Source organism: Salmo salar, chromosome 06 (assembly GCF_965601325.2).
Source record: "Salmo salar chromosome 06, fSalSal1, whole genome shotgun sequence".
In the NCBI taxonomy this organism is placed as follows: Eukaryota; Metazoa; Chordata; class Actinopteri; order Salmoniformes; family Salmonidae; genus Salmo; species Salmo salar.
This window is the reverse complement of record NC_138296.1, coordinates 12,552,392-12,576,304: the sequence shown is the minus strand read 5'-3', so window position 1 is coordinate 12,576,304 and position 23,913 is coordinate 12,552,392. Positions and strand designations below refer to the sequence as shown.

The window sequence follows — 23,913 nt, the reverse complement described above, 5'->3', positions numbered from 1 at the left end:
ACCTTCTCTGGGGTTGGATGGGCCACATGGTGGGGGAGGGGGATACCACCTTCTCTGGGGTTGGATGGGCCACATGGTGGGGGAGGGGGATACCACCTTCTCTGGGGTTGGATGGGCTGCATGGTGGGGGAGGGGGATACACTCTGGAGAAATTGATTATCAGGGAAGTGTGTCAAGTATTGTCAATACTCAATTAAGGAAATGGTATGTAGGAGTCATGTTCATGAATGGTGTGTGAGTGTATTGAAAGGATGTGAAGAATGATGTCAGTCCTGAAACCCAGGAAGCTGTATCGTAAACTCCCTCTAATGAAGCTGGGCTGTTAGTAATGTAGAGTTCTGTAATCTGAAGAAGTGGATGAGGTATTCAGTAGAGGGTTGTAAAACATAATGCACAGTGTTATTTATGAATGGAGATTAGTGAATGTTTCTCCTCGTAACTCAGGTTACAGCTCCCACAGCGACTGTTACTGCTGTCATTTCCTCACAGTGGGTGTGTGGGACGGAATAACTTATTTTAGTAACTACAGTACAACTCAACAGCATTTGTCTTTCAACTCAATCAAGCCAAGTGTGTTTTGCCTCTAATTCACTCTGATTCAAGTGGAGGAAATCTGTCTGTTTAGAGGAAGCTGAAAGCTAAAGCCTTGTGGAACCCACTCATTGGCCTTTCTCATGATGCCTTAGTGTTCAGGGCTATCTCTCCCCATAATGTTGGGTCTTAATGAAGCAGAATTATACCCCAGTCAGGCTTACAACCCTCCTCAGACCTATACGGTGTTCATTCTGTCTTGTAACCTATAAACACCTAACATTTAGAGTGCACGTCCCCAAATGGCACCCTATTTCCTGTATAGTGATGGGCCCTATGGGCTCTGGTCAAAAGAAGTGCACTACATAGGGAATAGGGTACCCTTTGGGAAGCAGCCAAAGTTAACACGGCATTTCCATGGCGTTCCCAGGGTAAGAATACTGTTGGGAAAAGCCTCTGGAATTCCAGAATGTGTCTTCCTGACCAGATGTCACATGATGAGGAAAAGAGGAACATATTTTGGAACGTGTGTGTGTGTGTGTGTGTGTGTGTGTGTGTGAAGGCTGTTGGTGAGTCACCGTGGGAACTCTGGGGTCACTGCTTGGGAATTGACTTTTCAAACACACGTTTACAACACACACACATGCTCTTTAACAAAATGCAACATCCATGTCACGTGGGCCAGAACACAGAGAATAGAAACAGCTGGGGTGTCTGTCTGTACTTTAACCCTAGTCAACAGCCAGTGGAATCGCGTGGCGCGAAATACAAATACCTCAAATGCTATAACTTCAATTTCTCAAACATATGACTATTTTACACCATTTTAAAGACAAGACTCTCGTTAATCTAACCACATTGTCCGATTTCAAAAAGGCTTTACAGCGAAAGCAAAACATTAGATTATGTCAGGAGTGTACCCTGCCAAAAATAATCACACAGCCATTTTCAAAGCAAGCATATGTCACAAAAACCAAAACCACAGCTAAATGCAGCACTAACCTTTGATCTTCATCAGATGACACTCCTAGGACATTATGTTATACAATACATGCATGTTTTGTTCAATCAAGTTCATATTTATATAAAAAAAACAGCTTTTTACATTAGCATGTGATGTTCAGAACTAGCATACCCACCGCAAACTTCCGGTGAATTTACTAAATTACTCATGATTAGCGTTCACAAAAAACATAATTATTTTAAGAATTATAGATACAGAACTCCTTTATGCAATCGCGGTGTCAGATTTTAAAATGGCTTTTTGGCGAAAGCACATTTTGCAATATTCTGAGTACATAGCTCGGCCATCACGGCTAGCTATTTTGACACCCACCAAGTTTGGGGCTCACTAAACTCAGAATTACTATTTGAAAAATTGGATTACCTTTGCTGTTCTTCATCAGAATGCACTCCCAGGACTTCTACTTCAACAACAAATGTTGTTTTGGTTCCAAATAATCCATAGTTATATCTAAATACCTCAGTTTTGTTCATGCGTTCAGGTCACTATCCGAAGGGTAACGTGCGAGCGCATTTCATGACAATTTTTTTAAAAATATTCCATTACCGTACTTAGAAGCATGTCAAACGCTGTTTAAAATCAATTTTTATGCTATTTACCTTGGAAAATAGCGATTATATTCCAACCGGGCGACGTTGTATTCATTCAAAGGCTGAAAGAAAAAAATGGAGAATTCTCGTGAACGCGCTTCTCAGTCTCACTGTCCCCAGGCTGACCACTCACAAACTCTCCTGCTGTTCTTTGCCCAGAGACAGCAGACACCCCATTCCACTTTCTGGCGGCTTTAGAGAGCCAATGGAAGCCTTAGAAAATGTCACGTTACAGCATAAATGCTGTATTTTCGATAAAGATGCAACAGAAGGACAACAAATTGTCAGACAGGGCACTTCCTGTATGGAATCTTCTCAGGTTTTGGCCTGCCATATGAGTTCTGTTATACTCAGACACCATTCAAACTGTTTTAGAAACTTTAGAGTGTTTTCTATCCAAATCTACTAATTATATGCATATTCTTGTTTCTGGGCAAGAGTAGTAACCAGTTTAAATCGGGTATGTGTTTTTTATCCGGCCGTGCAAATACTGCCCCCTAGCCCCAACAGGTTAATGGACATTCATAGATTGCAGTGTTCTGTCACCACTGTACTAAAGTATTCATTATCCCCTATGGGATTTAAATACTTGAATATCCCATAGTCTGTATGTTGCAAACCATATTTCACAATGTTCAGAGAGAGAGCGGTAGAGCGAGAGAGATAATGAGAAAGAAAGATCAAAAAGGGTGGAGAGAGACATTCAGACTAAACATGCCTTCCTCCCACACCCCAACACACTCAGCACGACTCTGACCTTTGACCCAGAAGTGAATTATGGGGCCTGAGCTAGCAGGATGTCAGAGATGAACCATGCATAACATACTGTGAAACATCTCAACTGATGATCTGACATTCAACGCACACAGTCTTGTACAGCTACCCACATTTGCAGTGAAAGTAGAGGGGTCTTGGTCTTTGCAAATTGTGGTTTATAACCCTTTCGCAAAAGTGTATTATAGAATGGCATTTGCTTATGAATGATTCGCCTTCCCTTGCAAGTAGTAGCTAGCAGGCATCCCGACTAGCTGGTTTTAGCTTGGGTAAAAACATAAACTTGCTAGCCTTTTAAAATCAAATCAAATTGTATTAGTCACATGCGCCGAAGACAACAGGTGTAGACCTTACAGTGAAATGCTTACTTACGAGCCCCTAACCAACAATGCAGTTTCAAAAAATACAGAAAGGAGAGAAAAGTAACAAGTAATTAAAGAGCAGCAGTGAAATAACAACAGCGAGACTATATACAGGGGGGTACTGACAGTGTCAATGTGCGGGGACACCGGTTATTTGAGGTAGTTTGTACATGTAGGTAGAGTTTTATTAAAGTGATAATGCATAGATGACAACAGAGAGCAGCAGTGTAAAAGAGGGGGAGGGGGCACTGCAAATAGTCTGGGTAGCCATTTGATTAGATGTTCAGGAGTCTTATGGCTTAGGGGTAGAAGCTGTTTAGAAGCCTCTTGGACCTAGACTTGGCGCTCCGGTACCACTTGCCGTTCGGTAGCAGAGAGAACAGTCTATGACTAGGGTGGCTGGAGTCTGACAATTTTTAGGGCCTTCCTCTGACACCGCCTGGTATAGAGGTCCTGGGTGGCAGGAAACTTGGCCCCGGTGATGCACTGGACCGTACGCACTACCCTCTGTAGTGCCTTGTGGTCGGAAGCCGAGCAGTTGCCATATCAAGCAGTGACGCAACCAGTCCGGATGCTCTCGATGGTGCAGCTGTACAACCTTTTTGAGGATCTGAGGATCCATGCCAAATATTTTCAGTCTCCTGAGGGGGAATAGGTTTTGTCATGCCCTCTTCACAACTGTCTTGGTGTGCTTGGACCATGTTAGTTCATTTGTTGGTGATGTGGACACCAAGGAACTTGAAGCTCTCAACCTGCTCCACTGCAGCCCCGTCGATGAGGTTGTTGTTTTGGCACCACACGGCCAGGTCTCTGACCTCCTTCTTTGAGGCTGTCTCGTCACTGTCGGTGATCAGGCCTACCACTGTTGTGTCATCGGCAAATTCAATGATGGTGTTGGAGTCGTGCCTGGCCGTGCAGTCATGAGGGAACAGGGAGTACAGGAGCAAACTGATTACGCATCCCTGAGGGGCCCGTGTTGAGGATCAGCATGGCGGATGTGTTCTAACCCTTACCACCTGGGGGCGGCCCGTCAGGAAGTTCAGGATCCAGTTGCTGAGGGAGGTGTTTAGCCCCAGGGTCCTTAGCTTATTGATGAGCTTTGATGGCACTATGGTGTTGAACGCTGAGCTGTAGTCAGTGAATAGCATTCTCACATAGGTGTTCCTTTTGTCCAGGTGGGAAAGGGCAGTGTGGAGTGCAAAAGAGATTGCATCATCTATGGATCTGTTGGGGCGGTATGCAAATTGGAGTGGGTCTAGGGTTTCTGGGATGATGGTGTTGATGTGAGCCATGACCAGCCTTTCAAGGCACTTCATGGCTACTGATGTGAGTGCTATGGGTCGGTAGTCGTTTAAGCAGGTTATCTTAGTCACTTTGCCCAAGAACACTATGGTGATCAGCTTAAAACATGTTGGTATTACGGACTCGGACAGGGAGAGGTTGAAAATGTCAGTGAAGACACTTGCCAATTGGTCAGCGCATGCTCGCAGTACACGTCCTGGTAATCCATCTGGCCCTGCGGCCTTGTGAATGTTGACCTGTTTAAAGGTCTTACTCACATCGGCTGCGGAGAGCGTGATCACACAGTCTTCCGGAACAGCTGGTGCTCTCATGCATTTCAGTGTTATTATACTCAAAACGAGCATAGAAGTAGTTTAGCTCGTCTGGTAGGTTTGTGTCACTGGGCAGCTCTCAGCTGTGCTGCCCCTTGTAGTTTGTAATGGTTTGCAAGCCCTGCCACATCCGACGAGTGTCAGCTGGTGTAGTACGATTTGATCTTAGTCCTGTATTGATTCTTTGCCTGTTTGATGGTTTGTCGGAGGGCATAGCTCTAGCCTTTAGCTCAGTGCGGATGTTGCCTGTAATCCATGGCTTCTGGTTGGGGTATGTAGGTACGGTCACTGTGGGGTTGACATCGTCGATGCAGTTATTGATGAAGCCAATGACTGATGTGCTGTACTTCTCAATGCCATCGGAGGAATCCCGGAACATATTCCAGTCTGTGCTAGCATAAGTCCTGTAGCTTAGCATCTGCTTCATCTGACCACTTTTTTTTTTTTATATTGATCTAGTCACTGGTGCTTCCTGCTTTAATTTTAGCTTGTAAGCAGGAATCGGGAGGATAGAATTATGGTCAGATTTGCCAAATGGAGGGCGAAGGAGAGCTTTGTATGCGTCTGTGTGTGAAGAATAGGTGGTCCAGAATTATTTTTCCTCTGGTTGCACATTTAACATGCTGATAGAAATTTGGTAAAACTGATTTAAGTTTCCCTGCATTAAAGTCCCCGGCTACTAGGAGCGCCACCTCTGGGTGAGCGATTTCTTGTTTGCTTATGGAGGAATACAGCTCATTCAATGCTGTCTTAGTGCCAGACTCTGTCTGTGGTGGTATGTAAACAGCTACAAAGAATACAGATGAAAACTCTCTCGGTAGGAAGTGTGGTCTACAGCTTATCATGAGAAACTCTACCTCAGGTGAGCAATAGCTCGAGACTTCCTCCGATATCGTGCACCAGCTATTGTTTACAAAAATACATAGACCGCCGCCCCTTGTCTTACCAGACACCGCTGTTCTATCCTGCCGGTACATCGTATAACCAGCCAGCTGTATGGTGGTGATGTCGTTCAGCCACGACTCCGTGAAGAATAAGATGTTGCTGTTTTTAATGTCCCACTGGTAGTTTAATCTTCCCAATAACTCCTCGATTTTATTTTCCAAAGATTGCATGTTTGCTAGCAGAATGGAGGGAAGTGGGTGTTTTATTAGATCGCCTGCGAATTCTCAGAAGGCAGCCGGACCTTCGGCCCCTCTTTCTCCACCTCCTCTTCACGCAGATCACGGGGATTGGGGCCTGTTCCCGAGGAAGCAGCATATCCTTCGTGTCGGGCTCGTCAGAGTTGTGAAAGGAAAAAGAGGATTCTGCTAGTCCGTGGTGAGTAATCGCAGTCCTGAATCGCAGTCTAGAAATAATTTTTGGTCATAAGAAATGGTAGCGGCAACATTATGTACAAAATAAGTAAATAAATTAGTTACATTCTTGTTGTTTGGTTTACTGTTTGAACATTCGCTGAGATTATATTTGGTTATCAATGCAAAATAGGCTTCTTTGATGAATAGCCTATATATTGTATAGATCAGATCTAGGAACCAAGTGACAACACTGCCCCCACGTCTGTGGAAGGCCTGATACGCGTTTCAAAATGTTTTCGTAGTAAAAAAGTCAGTCGAATGCCGGAGCGTATTACAAGGAGCCGCCCCTTTTTTGTGACAAAAGAAAACGACATCGCAATCTTCAGACTCTTGAGTTTGCGTAGAGCTTGTAGTAAACTTAACACCTGGGTCCCCATGTCAGGTGAAATTAAGGCAGCGTGTGCTTGAGGCCTGAAGGGTGGAGTAGAGAGAGGGAGAGAGGGAGGGAGAGAGAGCATAGATGGAGAGTATAGATGGTGAGTGTATGCTTGAGGCCTGAGGGGAGGAGTAGAGGGAGGGAGGACATGTGGCAGCAGAGGTAGGGCTTTCTTGGTAAGAAACTATTGGACTACTACATCTTTCATGTACTGGTTGCTTTCCTGTCAGATCATCATGCCACCCAGAAGCAGTGTCTCATAAATATACAGCTGTCTTTGTCTGGCATGCTTTTAATTATTCCTGCTTCCATTTTCTTTCCATACAAACATGTCAGTGGAGGATGCTGGGTAACAACAAACATGTTTGGGTATGTATCCGCTTTAGCCCCTGTATTTGTGTGCTTTAGACCAGCCTATCAACAGAAACATCACTTGTCATGGAAACTAAAACACTATTATTTACTCACTACAGCTAGATGGATGTTGTTCCAAAACATGGCTGGTGTTATTAGATCAAGCTATTTGGCTGCCAACATATGTGCAGTCGGTGTCATAATGGATTTCTCTGACATCAGGAAACTACTGATATACTTTCACTATATTAGTCAGGATTTGAACATGCTGTGCAGTGTGTACCAAGAAAAGCAAGGTGAAGTGGGTATCTTATCAAATGTATTACTTGTGGTGAATATCAGTGCAGTGTTTCTCAGTCTTTTCCAAACCAGGGACCGGCAAGCTATGGCTTTTCACTGCTCAAATGACTTCTTGTAAGAAAGAGGGCATCTTGCGTCGATCAGAAAGAGGACATCTGGTGTAGATAGGGTTGCAAAGGGTCAGAAACTTTCCAAGATTTTGCTTACATTTAGCCGGTAGCCTAGTGGTGAGAGCGTTGGACTAGTAACAGGAAGGTTGCAAGATCGAATCCCTGAGCTGACAAGGTAAAAATCTGTTGTTCTGCGCCTGAACAGGGCAGTTAACCCACTGTTCCTAGGCCGTCATTGAAAATAAGAATTTGTTCTTAACTGACTTGCCTAGTTAAATAAAGTAAAAGTATAATGAAGCTACTGATATTATTGTTAAATAAAGGTCAAACAAAAAAATAAGTGAACCTTTTTTTGTGGGATACACATAAGGCAATTCTAGATATTGTGCCATATTTTAGTTAAACTTTCCCTCTGCATGCACAGTGCATTCTTCCACCACATGTACATCTGATTCTCAAGATCTTGCACACTAATGAGATGCACTACTACACTAATGAGATGCACTACTACACTGTCTGAACCAAGGACTACATGCTTTCTGGTAAGTTTTGATTACAATACTGGGTGGGGTGAATATATTTTATGACATTCTTTTTTTGTTAACTAGTAAATAGTAGCCTATAGCAAAGTGTGTTTAAATCATTTATAACTTGTAAACAATTTCTGCTAGTTAGTTTTTGCTACCATGTGGGTTTTAGCTTGCTCGAGCCTGTTAACTGAGGAGTGTTAATCCACCTGTTTCCATACATGTTTCAATTGAAAACACTCTGAAGTTTCTAAAACTGTTTGAATGATGTCTGTGAGTATAACAGAACTCATATGGCAGGCGAAAACCTGAGAAAAATTCAACCAGGAAGTGTGGAAATCTGAGGTTTGTAGTTTTTCAAGTGATTGCCTAAACAGTATACAGTGACTTAGGGTTCATTTTGCACTTCCAAAGGCTTCCACTAGATGTCAACAGTCTTTAGAACGTTCTTTCATACTTCCACTGTGACTGGGGAGAGAATAAGAGGTCCTGGAGTCAGATGACTGAGAAAATGACATGAGTTCAGTGGCGTGCGCTCACGTGAGAGTTAGCTGTGTTCCTTTTCTTTTTTGAAGACATTGGAATTGTCCGGTTGGAATATTACTGAAGATTTATGATAAAAACATCCTAAAGATTGATGCTATACATCGTTTGACATGTTTCTACGAACGTAAATATAACTTTTTTGGACTTCGTGACATTTTGCGCGCGCTTCCTGCATTTGGAGTAGTGGACTAAACGCGCGAACAAAAAGGAGGTATTTGGACATAAATTATGGACTTTATCGAACAAAACAAACATTTACTGTGGAACTGGGATTCCTGGGAGTGCATTCTGATGAAGATCATCAAAGGTAAGTGAATATTTATAATGTAATTTTTGTCATTTCTGTTGACTCCAAAATGGCGGCTATCTGTATGGCTTGTTTTGATATCGGAGCACTGTACTCAGATTATTGCAAAATTTGCTTTCGCCGTAAAGCTTTTTTGAAATCTGACACAGCAGTTGCATTAAGGAGAAGTGCATCTATAATTCTTTGAATAACTGTTGAATATTTGATCAACGTTTATGATGAGTATTTCTGTAAATTGATGTGCTCATTTACCGGAAGTTTTGGGAGGCAAAACATTTCTGAACATTGCAAGCCAATGTAAAATGGGATTTTTGGATATAAATATGAACTTTATCGAGCAAAACATACATGTATTGTGTAACATGAAGTCCTATGAGTGCCATCTGATGAAAATCATCAAAGGTTAGTGATTCATTTTAGCTGTATTTCTGGTTTTTTGTGACGCCTCTCCTTGCTTGGAAAATGGCTGTGTGGTTTTTCTTGTCTCGGCGCTGTCCTAACATAATCTAATGTTATGCTTTTGCCGTAAAGCCTTTTTGAAATCGGACAATGTGGTTGGATTAACGAGAAGTGTTTCTTTAAAATTGTATGTTTGAGAAATTTGAATTGAGATTTTTGTTTTGAATTTGCCGCCCTGCTATTTCTTCACTGGCTTTTGAATAGTGTGTCACGCTAGCGTCCCACATACCCCAGAGAGGTTAAGAACAAATTCTTATTTTCAATGACGGCCTAGGATTAACTGCCTTGTTCAGGGGCAGAACGACAGATTTGTACCTTGTCAGCTTGGGGATTCGAACTTGCAACCTTTCGGTCATTAGTCCAACGCTCTAACCACTAGGCTACCCTGCCGCCCCCGTCTGCCGATATGGACAGCCCTATCAAGAGGATCCTCCTGGATGATGTATTTTGGGAGAGAGTGGTAAACAGCCCGAAACTCCTGAAACCTATAGCAGTAGCCATTGCACAGATTGAGGGAGACAATGCCATCCTGTCTGATGTTCGAACTCTGCTTGCAGATGTAAGAGAAGAAATCCGTACTGCCCTGTTGCTCCAAGCAGAGGAAATAGCAGTTCTGAAATACATAAAAAAGCGTGAAGACTTCTGCCTGAAGCCCATACACGTCGCAGCGTACATGTTGGACCTCAAGTATGCTGGCAAGAGCATCCTGTCTGGTGCAGAGATCAACAAGGTCTATGGTGTCATCACTACCGTGTCTCGCCACCTTGGCCTGGATGAGGGCAAGGTTCTTGGCAGTCTGGCGGAGTATACTTCCAAGCAAGGGCATTGGGATGGAGATGCAATATGGCAGTCGTGCCAACATATCTCATCAGCCATCTGATGGAGTGGACTTTGTGGATCTGAGGCTCTTTCCTGTTGCCTCCATCATCCTCCAAATCCCACCAAGATCAGCTGCCTCAGAGCACAACTGGTCCTTGTTTGGGAACACACACACACCAAAGCGCGCATCAGGCTGACCAATACAAGGGTTGAAAAATTGGTGGCCATCCGGGCAATTTTGAGGCTTTTTGACCCTGACAACGAGCCATCCTCAATAAGGTTGGAAAATGACAGTGAAGATGAGGCCTCAGAGTCTGATGTTCAAGAGGTGGACAATGAGGAGGTCCAGGGAGAAGACATGGAAGTCTGAGAGGAAGACAACCAAAGCTTTAGTTTTTAGACTATCTTTTTACAGATGTATGTTGAAAATGTTTTTGGGAGATGCAATGGATCATTCAATATTCCCTTTCTTTTGTTGTTCAGTGAAATCATCCCATGTGAAGAGTCAACTCATTTAATGAAAGTTCAATTCGTAACTATATATATATTTTTTTTAATTTCTATGGAAGTATTTAATCATTTGCTATTATGTCTTCTTATGATAAGGTAAAAGGTTTGTTTGTCTCCATATGATATGGTAAATATATCCAATGCAAAAAACATCTATTTAATATTAACTTGCATATATTTCTGTTAATTCTCATGTTTTCCAGTTAATTCCCATGTATTCCCACGGAACATTTCCACCTCTGAATATTCCCCAAAATGTATTTTGCAGCACACACACTTGATGCCTCTGCAATGTGTACACACACACGCACGCGCACACACACACACACACACACACACACACACACACACACGCTTGATGCCTCTGCAGCCCTCAGACATTCACACAGACAGGAAGTAGGGTCGTCCGCTTGCCTTGCAGGGGGGGGGGGGGTAACCACGGAGACAGAAGCAGCAGGAGTGGGGTTGCCGTGGAGACAACAGCAGGTGAGGGCATTATAAACAGGAAGTGGATTGAGGCTGTGCCTCGACTGGCAGAGGGGCGGAGCCTCGGAGAGAGAACGAGGTCGACGGCTCTGCTGGGCTGCACACTGCTGCCTGCTACCAGGAAACCTCGACAGTCAAAATCTGTGGCTTCCTCCCCACCACCCATCCTAAACCGAGACTTTCTAAATGTGTTATGAAAGCAGAGCTAGGAGGAGAGCGATCTGGAAGGAGTGAGGAGTAAAGCCTGAATGGAGTACACAAAGGAAAAGACAGCCGCGTGATCAGATCAGATACAGGGATTGACAGTGGAGCAGGTCAGTACATGGGTGATGGGTTGAAGCAGTGGAGCAGGTCAGTACATGGGTGATGGGTTGAAGCAGTGGAGCAGGTCAGTACATGGGTGATGGGTTGAAGCAGTGGAGCAGGTCAGTACATGGGTGATGGGTTGAAGCAGTGGAGCCGGTCAGTACATGGGTGATGGGTTGAAGCAGTGGAGCAGGTCAGTACATGGGTGATGGGTTGAAGCAGTGGAGCAGGTCAGTACATGGGTGATGGGTTGAAGCAGTGGAGCAGGTCAGTACATGGGTGATGGGTTGAAGCAGTGGAGCAGGTCAGTACATGGGTGATGGGTTGAAGCAGTGGAGCAGGTCAGTACATGGGTGATGGGTTGAAGCAGTGGAGCAGGTCAGTACATGGGTGATGGGTTGAGGCAGTATTTGAGTGTGTAATCATTTGTGTACTATGTATGTAGGCCTGTGTGTGGTACATATTGATTTGTAGGGACTCTTATTAGGATGGGCTTTCAGCATGGCATGTTGCATCATTTTCATCTGTGACTATGTTTCCTGGTTGACTTTCACATGTTTCACTGAAACACTGCAGCTCTTTCTATTAACCAACCTGTTTAATATTGTACTGCTCCTCTCCTTCAGGTCAGCAACCTGGGGTGACTATAGCTGCAGCCTGGTGGTGACTATAGCTGCAGCCTGGGGGTGACTATAGCTGCAGCCTGGGGGTGACTATAGCTGCAGCCTGGGGGTGACTATAGGGGTGAGGTCAGGGCAGTAGAAGAGTCTGGTCTGAACACTGCAGGTCATAACAGTGATGCAGTAATGTGCGTTGTCAGGTCAGCTGCCTGTCAGGACTCATCTCTGTCTCCTGGAGGAATGCTCTGAGTACACACACACACACACACACACACACACACACACTCCTACTGCATCACCTGCCTTCCCTAGCTGAAGGGCATAGTTCTGTCTGTTCACTAAAAGCAGCATGGGCTCTATATCAGCCTGATCTGGTCTGTTCACTAAAAGCAGCATGGCCTCTATATCAGCCTGATCTGGTCTGTTCACTAAAAGCAGCATGGGCTCTATATCAGCCTGATCTGGTCTGTTCACTAAAAGCAGCATGGTCTCTATATCAGCCTGATCTGGTCTGTTCACTAAAAGCAGCATGGTCTCTATATCAGCCTGATCTGGTCTGTTCACTAAAAGCAGCATGGTCTCTATATCAGCCTGAGCTGGTCTGTTCACTAAAAGCAGCATGGTCTCTATATCAGCCTGAGCTGGTCTGTTCACTAAAAGCAGCATGGTCTCTATATCAGCCTGAGCTGGTCTGTTCACTAAAAGCAGCATGGTCTCTATATCAGCCTGATCTGGTCTGTTCACTAAAAGCAGCATGGTCTCTATATCAGCCTGAGCTGGTCTGTTCACTAAAAGCAGCATGGGCTCTATATCAGCCTGATCTGGTCTGTTCACTAAAAGCAGCATGGTCTCTATATCAGCCTGATCTGGTCTATTCCCTCCGGTCAAGGCTGTTTCTCACTGGTTCCACCACTATAGTGTCAAGAAAGATGATGTTTTGTTTTCCCCCTCCGGTCGAGGCTATTTTTCACTGTTTACACTACATTATGCTACTGTTGTGTCTACAACGATGACAAGGACATTTTCAAAGTCAAAATAGAACATTTAGCTTTTTCCACCATTAAGTAGTATTAAAGGCCATTGGCAACATTTTGGCTCTTTCTCTCTGTGTTCAGGCTGATATAGAGACCATGCTGCTTTTAGTTTACGACAGTGTGCTGTTTGTCGTACTGTACGTTGTTATGGTTTACGACAGTGTGCTGCTCTACAGATGAATGGGTTGTCAGAATGAGTGGCACATGTCATGAAACGACAGAGTGATGTACAATGTGAAACTGTGCAGATGTGCGTTCTATGACAGCTAAGCTAGATATAACACTGTGGTCTGGGGTTTAACAGTTTGGCTCTTTCTCTGTGTGTTTATATAGGCCTGGTCTGGGGTTTAACAGTTTGTCTCTTTCTCTCTGGGTTCTCTGGGTTCATATAGGACTTTTCTGGGCTTTTGGCTTTTCCAGTCCAGTCTCCTGATGCATCCCAAACACCCCTCTATAATGTAGCAGTGGTACAGTCCAGTCTCCTGCTGCACCACCAGGTGCCGGAGAGAGATCCCTCCATGTCAGTCAGACAAACAAGAACACAAAGACAGTTCAATCAGTAATACTGTGATAATCAGTAATATTGTGGTCTAGTTTGGCCCTTCCTTTCTGTGTTCATATAGTACTGGGGTTTTGAACCTCAATTTCAATGCATGGTGGCAGTATACTCCCCTACAGTTCAATGTCATTTTCAATGCACTTTAAAAAAAACCATGGATGTGCCCCAAATATACCCTATAATAGTACACTTCTTTTGTGCAGAGCCCAATAGGTCCTGGTCTAAAGTAGTGCACTATGTAGGGAATAGGGTGCCATAGAGCCCTGGTCTAAAGTAGTGCACTATGTAGGGAATAGGGTGCCACCTATACCCTGACTCTGCGTGCAATGAACGCAAGAGAAGTGACACAATTTCCCAAGTTTAATATTGCCTGCTAACCTGAATTTCTTTTAACTAAATATGCAGGTTTAAAAATATATACTTGTGTATTGATTTTAAGAAAGGCGTTGATGTTTATGGTTCGGTACATTGGTGCAACGATTGTGCTTTTTTCGCAAATTCGCTTTTGTTAAATCATCCCCCGTTTGGAGAAGTCGGCTGTCTTTGTTAGGAAGAAATAGTCTTCACAGTTCACAACGAGCCAGGCGGCCCAAACTGCTGCATATACCCTGACTCTGTTGCACAGAACGCAAGAGAAGTGACACAATTTCCCTAGTTAAAATAAATTCATTTTAGCAAGCAATATTAACTAAATATGCAGGTTTAAAAATATATACTTGTGTATAGATTTTAAGAAAGGCGTTGATGTTTATGGTTAGGTACATTGGTGCAACAACAGTGCTTTTTTTTCGTGAATGCGGTAGTTAAATCACCCGTTTGGCGAAGTAGGCTGTGATTCGATGAGAAATTAACAGGCACCGCATCGATTATATGCAACGCAGGACAGGCTAGATAAAGTAGTAATATCATCAACCATGTGTAGTTAACTAGTGATTATGTTAAGATTGATTGATTATTTTTTATAAGATACGTTTAATGCTAGCTACCACCTTACCTTGGCTCCTTGCTGCACTCGCGTAACAGGTAGTCAGCCTGCCACGCAGTCTCCTCGTGGAGTGCAATGTAATCAGTGTCCAAAAATACCGATTGTTATGAAAACTTGAAATCGGCCCTAATTAATCGGTCGACCTCTAGTCCAAACTGTTTCATATACTCTGCTTGCACTGAACGCAAGAGAAGTGACATAATTTCCCTAGTTAATATTGCCTGCTAACATGAATCTCTTCACTAAATATGCAGGTTTAAAAATATATACTTATGTGTATTGATTTTAAGAAAGGCATTGATGTTTATGGTTAGGTACATTCGTGCAACGATTGTGCTTTTTCGGCAATGCGCTTTTGTTAAATCATCACCTGTTTAGCAAAGTAGACTGTGATTCGATGATAAATTAACAGGCACCGCATCGATTATATGCAACGCAGGACAAGCTAGTTAACTACACATGGTTGATGATATTACTACTTTAACTAGCTTGTCCCGCCGATTATATTGCAATCCATGAGGAAACGGCGTGGCAGGCTGATCACCTGTTATGTGAGTGTAGAGTCAAAAGGACCTTGTGGCTGCAAGGAGCCAAGGTAAGTTGCTAGCTAGCATTAAACGTATCTTATAAAAAACAATCAATCTTCACATAATCACTAGTTAACTACACATGGTTGATGATATTACTACTTTAACTAGTGATTATGTGAAGATTGATTTGTTTTTTATAAGATATGTTTAATGCTAGCTAGCAACTTACCTTGGCTCCTTGCAGCCACAAGGTCCTTTTGACTCTACACTCACATAACAGGTGATCAGCCTGCCACGCCGTTTCCTCGTGGATTGCAATATAATCGGCGTCCAAAAACGCTGATTGATGATTGTTATGAAAACTTGAAATCAGCCCTTATTAATCGGCCATGCTGATTTTTAATCAGTCGACCTCTAGACTGAACCACTGATCAGTTATAGAGGGGTGTTTGGGATGCATCAGGAGACTGGACTGGACCACTGGTCCATTATAAAGGGGTGTCAGATCTGAGTTTGTTTTTATCTAAAACACGTTGTTATCCACTCTTGTTTCAGAGCAATGATATGATGACATGGTATGAAAGAATGTCTTGTCATGATCATATATATCTAATCTTGTTTTCCCCTCTTTTCAGATTGAGCCACCCTGGAACTGAAGAAATGTGTTATTGTTTCTGGGGACTGCAATGAGTGTGACACGGATCTACCTTGAAGACTTCCCAAACACTTCTATCTTTGAACTCCTTACAAAGAGAGAGATCTGTCCTTCTGGGCTATTGACTGACTGACTGACTGACTGACTGACTGTGTCTGTGTGACAGACTCTGTGTGTGTGACCTCAACCATGCCCATCCTAAAGCAGCTGGTATCTGGTTCGTCCCAGACCAAACAGCGCCGCTCCCGTGTGGACCTGACCCGGGAGATGATCAGTGCTCCCCTGGGGGACTTCCGCCACACCATGCACGTGGGGCGCAGCGGGGACGCTTTCGGGGACACCTCTTTCCTCTCCACCCACTCCGGGGAGGCCCCCCACCAGGCCAAACCCCAGGCCCATCCCCACTCCCCCCGCCCGGGGCTTTTATCCAGAACCTTCCGCAGCAGCAAACGCTCCCAGTCCGTCACCAGAGTGGACCAGAGAGACTGCTCGCTAGCGCCACCCGGTGGCTCGCCCACCTTCGTGAAGAACGCCATGTCACTCCCCTTCCTCAATGATGAAAACGGTGACCATGTTGATGGAGGACACAGGGTGCCTAAGAGCCTCTCGTCCAGCCCACTGAAACAACTGAATGAGCAGGATGGAGGTGGAGGTACCAGGCCGTCTAATGGGGCCGCTGCTGGGGCACGCTCTCTGGAGCTGGATGAGAGGAGCTTTGGGGAGCTGACTGACCTGCCAAGCCCCAGCCGCGGGTACTACGGAGGGGGGATGAAGCACGCTGTGTCGGTCATGTCGTTCCACATCGACCTGGGGCCCTCCATGTTGGGGGACATCCTGGGGGTGATGGAGAAGGAGGATGATGATCTGGGATACGAGGAGGGGAAGAGCAGTGAGGGACGGGCCTCTCCTACACTACTCCTGGGGAGGGAGGTGGGAGGAGAGGAGGAGGGAGAAGAGGAACCGGAAGCTGACCTACTGCAGCTGCAGGAGGAGGCGGTCCCTGTACCTGTGAGTCCAACCAGCTCTGTAGAACCTGAGGTGGGAGAGGACGAGGGAGCACCCTACACCCCAGAGTACACCCCAGAGCCCCGCCCTAAACACCTGCAGCACCAATTAGATACCTGTTCTGTGTCCAGCTCCGCCTCTGGCTCCACCCACGTGGAGCAGGAGAAACCAGCCGGACAGCTCCACAGGGGGGAGACGGACAGCGCCACTTTCAGCGCCCCACCTGAGGAGGAGGAGCTGGAAAAGTTTTCTTCCTTCTTGGAGGACGAGGATGATGAGATCCGTGTATGAAACAAGACGTACAAGCTCAAACCATATACGGAGCGCATAAGTGTGGATTAATACAGATGGATAGATTCTATACTGGATGGATATGGATGAGTACAGATGGATAGATTCTATGCTGGATGGATATGGATGAGTACAGATGGATAGATTCTATACTGGATGCATATGGATGAGTACAGATGGATAGATTCTATACTGGATGGATATGGATGAGTACAGATGGATAGATTCTATGCTGGATGGATATGGATGAGTACAGATGGATAGATTCTATGCTGGATGGATATGGATGAGTACAGATGGATAGATTCTATGCTGGAAGGATATGGATGAGTACAGATGGATAGATTCTATGCTGGAAGGATATGGATGAGTACAGATGGATAGATTCAGTACTGGATGGATATGGATGAGTACAGATGGATAGATTCAGTACAGTATAAAGTCCCACATCACAACAGAGACGTATAGACTGGATGGCTTACAGGATGTTGTGGACGTGTTGAGTTGATACAGGAATGAATGAATTACTACTATGGATGAAACCACTCTATAAAGGCACATATATTATGACAGCGATGTACAGTCTATACTGGGTGGATATGGATCACAGTGCAGTAGCAGTACCTCTGGTAGAGTGAAGGACATGTTGATACAACAACAAACTAATACAGTGGATGAAACTCTACTCTGTCTAGTCTGGATAGAAGGGTTATAGTACAGCACCTCTGGTAGTGTGGATGACGTGTTGAATTAAATAGAAGAAACTGCTACTGCTTCCTCTATCCTTCCTGTGAGAATACAAACATCTGGACATAGTCATGTGGACTGGGATCTGTGGACTGGGATCCTGCTTTAGGGGGAAAGGGAAAAACAGTCTGTAGGACACTGGCTCCTTCTGGATGAATACAACCCCCATCTGTTACATACAGAACAGTTTGCTAACTTCTCCCTCCCTCACACACACCACATTACAGCTACTGTCTGTCTGTCTGTACACTGAGAGAACTGACATGGAAGAGAAGTCCAAGTGTGTGAACTCATGAATTTAGCAGAGACACTTAAGATAATAACATTTTGATAAACAACATGACTTTATTAAGCCTCTGTCCAGTGCTATTCATTCCCCTTACATGTGTCATAATAATAAGGGCTTTTCTTCATTGATAATCTGTGCCATTTCATATGATGCATCTCCTCTCTTGTTCTGTGCTCCTCTCGGCCTATTAAGTGTAACTGTGTTGGTGTAATCAAGTGGTCTGGCCGGAACAGCGAGCTACTGTTACCGCGGTGATGGGGACCTGGCTGCCTGTCTGTCACAATAAAAGGCTTGTGTTGTGTGTATCACTCCACCAGCTGTGATGAGGCTTTTTCCATGCTAGAGCCTGGTAGAGAATCTTTACTAGAGCCTGCTACCCATCACATTGTGACTAGAGCCTGCTACCCATCACATTGTGACTAGAGCCTGCCAGCTATAACATTGTGACTAGAGCCTGCGAGCTATAACATTGTGACTAGAGCCTGCCAGCTATAACATTGTGACTAGAGCCTGCCAGCTATAACATTGTGACTAGAGCCTGCCAGCTATAACATTGTGACTAGAGCCTGCCAGCTATAACATCGTGACTAGAGCCTGCCAGCTATAACATCGTGACTAGAGCCTGCCAGCTATAACATTGTGACTAGAGCCTGTTAGCTACAACATTGTGACTAGAGCCTGCCAGCTACAACATTGTGACTAGAGCCTGCCAGCTACAACATTGGACTAGAGCCTGCTAGCTACAACATTGACTAGAGCCTGCCAGCTACAACATTGTGACTAGAGCCTGCCAGCTACGACATTGTGACTAGAGCCTGCTAGCTACACTACTGTTCAAAAGTTTGGGGTCACTTAAAAATGTCCTTGTTTTCCATTAAAACATACCTGAAATGAGTTGCAAAATGAATAGGAAATATAGTCAAGATGTTGACAAGGTTATAAATAATGATTTTTAATTGAAATAAGTGTCCTTCATACTTTGCTTTCGTCAAATAATCCTCCATTTGCAGCAATTACAGCCTTGCAGACCTTTGGCATTCTAGTTGTCAATTTGTTGAGGTAATCTGAAGAGATTTCAACTCATGCTTCCTGAAGCACCTACCACATTTTACATTGACATTTTAGTCATTTAGCAGACTCTCTTATCCAGAGCGACTTACAGTAGAGAATGCATACATTTCATACATGTTTTTTCCCGTACTGGTACCACAAATTGGATTGGCTTGATGGGCACTTCTTACATACCATACGGTCAAGCTGCTCCCACAACAGCTCAATAGGGTTGAGATCTGGTGACTGTGCTGGCCGCTCCATTATAGACAGAATACCAGCTGACTGCTTCTTCCCTAAATAGTTATTGCATAGTTTGGGGCTGTGCTTTGGGTCATTGTCCTGTTGTAGGAGGAAATTGGCTACAATTAAGTGCTGTCCACAAGGTATGGCGTTGTAAAATGGAGTGAAAGCCTTCCTTCTTCAAGATCCCTTTTACCCTGAACAAATCTCCCACTTTATCACCACCAAAACACCCCCGACCATCACATTGCCTCCACCATGCTTGACAGGTGGCGTCAAGCACTCCTCCAGTATCTTTTCATTTTTTTTCTGCATTTCACGAATGTTCTTTGTGATCCGAACACCTCGAACTTAGATTAGTCTGTCCATAACAATTTTTTTCCAATCTTCCTCTGTCCAGTGTCTGTTCTTTTGCCAATCTTTTCTTTTTATTGGCAAGTTTGAGATATGGCTTTTTCTTTAACAACTCTGCCTAGAAGGCCAGCATCCCGGAGTCGCCTCTTCACTGTTGATATTGAGACTGGTGTTTTGCGGGTACTATTTAATGAAGCTGCCAGTTGAGGACGTGTGAGGCGTCTGTTTCTCAAACTAGACACTCTAATGTACTTGTCCTCTTGCTCAGTTGTGCACTGGGGCCTCCCACTCCTCTTTCTATTCTGGTTAGCGCCTGTTTGCGCTGTTCTGTGAAGGGAGTAGTACACAGCGTTGTACGAGATCTTCAGTTTCTTGGCAATTTCTCGCATGGCCTTCATGAAGAGCCATGCGTCATTTCTCAGAACAAGAATAGACTGACGAGTTTCAGAAGAAAATCCTTTGTTTCTGGCCATTTTGAGCCTGTAATCGAACCCACAAGTGCTGATGCTCCAGATACTCAGCTAGTCTAAAGAAGGCCAGTATTATTGCTTCTTTAATCAGAACAACAGTTTTCAGCTGTGCTAACATAATTGCAAAAGGGTTTTCTAATGATCAATTACATTTTTTTAAATTATAAACTTGGATTAGCTAACAAAACGTGCCATTGGAACACAGGAGTAATGGTTGCTGATAATGGGCCTCTGTCCGCCTATGTAGATATTCCATTAAACTTTTGAACAGTAGTGTATAGCATCTTGACTAGAGCCTGCTAGCTATAGCATCTTGACTAGAGCCTGCTAGCTATAGCATCTTGACTAGAGCCTGCCAGCTATAAGCGTCGTGACTGGAGCCTGCCAGCTATAAGGTCGTGACTGGAGCCTGCCAGCTATTAGGTCGTGACTGGAGCCTGCCAGCTATTAGGTCGTGACTGGAGCCTGCTAGCTATAAGGTCGTGACTGGAGCCTGCTAGCTATAAGGTCGTGACTGGAGCCTGCTAGCTATAAGGTCGTGACTGGAGCCTGCTAGCTATAAGGTCGTGACTGGAGCCTGCTAGCTCTAGTGAATGAAATGAACATACAAATCATTAAAATCCAGACAGAAAATATTTACACAAGAAGCAACCTAATATCACACAGTCAACCTCTCATTTCATTTCACTAGAGCCTGCTACCTGTCAGAACGATAGATCATCTAGTTAGTTCATTGTTACATCAACACCAGTTCTGTTTCACATTCTATCTAACATTTTCCTCACATTATCTGTGACACGTTACACACGTTTGTTGCTGTGACGTTACACACGTTCGTTGCTGTGACATGTTACACAAGTCACCTATTTGTTGGTTGGTGTTTGTGCCTCAACCTCTTGTCATTTCCTGTAATAAAGTGGACTGTATAACATGGGCGGGAGGAGATTTTCCCCTGTTTACCTAGCATTGAGAGATTAGCCTTAACTCTCCCAGCCTGATGCTGTTGGTAAACTAGTGTTAGGAGGGTCGTAAAGCAGACCGATGGAAGCATAGGGCCTGTGGCGATTATCAAACACTGGTTACAGCAGGACTTTTAGAGCAGAGAGAAGTGTGTGTACACCAAACTGAAGAGATGTTTGTGTTCCTCTTTCTCCACCTGCAGATCAGGTTAGATCAGTTTTGTGAAATTCGGATGCAAATTCTTTGATCTATTTGCCTATTATTTGTCTATATTTCCCTGCAATGAAAATCCTTCTGCAAGTGTGTGTCAGTCAGGTTCTGCAATCATGTCAGAGCTAACAGGCTACAGAGTGTCTGATAATAACAGCTAACCACTTCCTTCCTTCCCCACTTAAAAAGAGAGTTAGAAACTGTTCATAGCTGCAGTAGTCTAGTGCACCTGGCCTGGCTGCATCAACATGTCCGTTGCATCCCAAATGGCACCCTGTTCCCTACATTGGGCCCTGTAGGCCCGGGTCCAAGATAGTGCACTATAAAGGATGCCATTTGGGATGCTGTTCTCACTCACCTCTATGGCCCCCACTAGGACGGTCCAGCTGTCTCACTATTGAACTGGACCTTTTTAGTGTTCATTAGGGCACACCGTAGCAAAATGTTTTGCAATAGAAAATGAACATTTTGTGTTGTTATTGGAGACGTTCATGTAGAATCTCTCAATTTAAAAAAATTAAAATACAAAAAATGTTCCACCTAAATACGATCCTGGCTGGTAATTATAGCCTTATGTTTTGTTGAACCACATCGACGCATCAGCAAGCTCTGCTCTGTTAAACCAGACACTAACTGTGTGGTGGTCTGTAACATGTTGATGATGCTTTGTATCTGGACATACAGACAGAGAATATCTGTTTTTAAAATGTGTATTTAATTACAGGAAGTGTTAATGAAAGACGTGTATAAACAGGGGCGCAACTTTCACTGGAGACAGGGGGGACATGTCCCCCCCACATTCTGAAATTGTATTTTTGACCCCCCCAGGTTTATCATTGGAATGTGATACTAAATGAGGCAACGGTGTGGTTTAGGACCATGCGGATGCCTCCGAGAGGTTGGGTAGGCTGTTTGGAGTGTTTATCTGACTGGATTAAAAAAAGAAATGTTGATGTGTTCCCCCCCACTTCTCAAACCAAAGATTCGCCCCTGTGTATAAATATGTGTGTCTGGCTTCAGAAAGAAAAGCATTATTGAAGAAGAAGAAGAGGCTGCTTCACAGGTATCTATCTGTACAGGGATGCATTAAGGTGGCTGACTGTTACTTTTTTACACTGTGTGAGATTTGTCATTTTCCTAGTGTGTGCAGCAGTGAGTGAATATGCCAGTGAACAGATGTTATTCCAGGTATCATAATAGTGACGTCTATATTAATTCTCAGTCATAACTCGGTCTACGTCCCAAATCGCACCATATTTCCTATATAGTGACCTACTTTTTACCAGGGTCCATAGGGAATAACCAGGGTCCATTCATCCCAAATGGCACCATATTCCCTATATAGTGCACTAGGGACCAGAAGTAGTGTACTGTAAAGGGAATGGGGTGCCATTTTGGACGAATCCTAAGACTGACCAATGTGCATCAGTAATATAATCACATAACTTTGGTTATGAAGCTCAAAGTTATGAGAGCCTGCAAAGACTCCTGGTCCTTCCTCCTTGATTGGTTAATCACTGTAGATATCCAGTTAAAGGTCAAATATTCTGGCTCTGCCTCTATGATTAATCAACATTGTACTTTTTTATCAGTTATTAAAGGCTCCCTCTCTGATTTCAGTCGAGCCAGAAATAAATACTGTGATTGTTTCAACATTTTATCTCCTAGAAAAGAAAATGGAAAAACAGAGAATTTATTTGTTACAGTATAGTCATAGTAGCCTGGTTGAGTCAGTCTGGTTGAGGCTATATTCACAGTTCTCTCTCCACTTTAACACTAACAGTCAAATATTCACAATTACCCAAGTTTAAAATCATGAGGCTGCAATGAAAGCAAAATGTAGGATTCTGTTGCTATTGCCTACGTATATTTGTGTTGAAGCTGTATTTTATCTCTTGCTATTCTTTGTCTTTGTATGAATAATGTATGTTTACACGCTCTCCTTACTCTCCCAAATAACTGCTCTATTTTGTAATAAAATACAAGCTGTCCATCATTACTCCACCCGTCTGGTATGTTTTAGAGTCATGTTGCTGTGTTTGCTTTCTGACGTACTGTATTCACCTGCCGTGTTTTGAAGCAGATGCTTACGGGATCAAATATGTTCTACAAATGGTAAACAAACTCTCTAAGGCTGTGCTTACACAGGCAGCTCAATTCTGATCTTTTTTTCCACTAATTTGTCTTTTGACCAATCGGATCAGATCTTTTGCCAATAATTGGGTGAAGGATCAGAATAGGTCTGCCTGGTGTAAACGCAGCCTATTCTCCCAGGTGCTTTGTCAATGTTTCAACCCTTATGTCTTCATTTGTTTGTATTGGTTCTTGAAGAGTAGCATCCCCTTGTCAGCCACTGACAGACAGTTACATGTACTATACATGTCTCAGCTAACAAACTAAAAGCATCAGTGTTGGTGTTGACTTGGGCTGGACCATGGACCAGAGGGAGGAGGACAGGCCCTGGGGCAGGACCAGAGGGAGGAGGACAGGCCCTGGGGCAGGACCAGAGGGAGGAGGACAGGCCCTGGGGCAGGACCAGAGGATGGAGGACAGGCCCTG

General features: G+C 44.0%; 1 protein-coding gene across 2 annotated transcripts in view; it reads left to right on the top strand.

Annotated features, from left to right (window-relative positions):
• Positions 1 to 23,353, top strand: part of LOC106606328 (cdc42 effector protein 4) — a 38,238-nt gene extending 14,885 nt beyond the window's left edge. Inside the window, exons 1-2 of one of the 2 annotated variants that reach the window (XM_014202482.3) lie at positions 2,000 to 11,360; positions 15,716 to 23,353. In XM_014202482.3, coding sequence (XP_014057957.1) covers positions 15,925 to 17,031 — 1,107 coding nt within the window. In that variant the 5' untranslated portion in view covers positions 2,000 to 11,360; positions 15,716 to 15,924 and the 3' untranslated portion in view covers positions 17,032 to 23,353. Of the gene's footprint in view, positions 1 to 1,999; positions 11,361 to 15,715 lie in introns of those variants that run through there. The other variant, XM_082976325.1, reaches the window with a different exon arrangement.
• Positions 23,354 to 23,913: the final 560 nt, after the last annotated feature.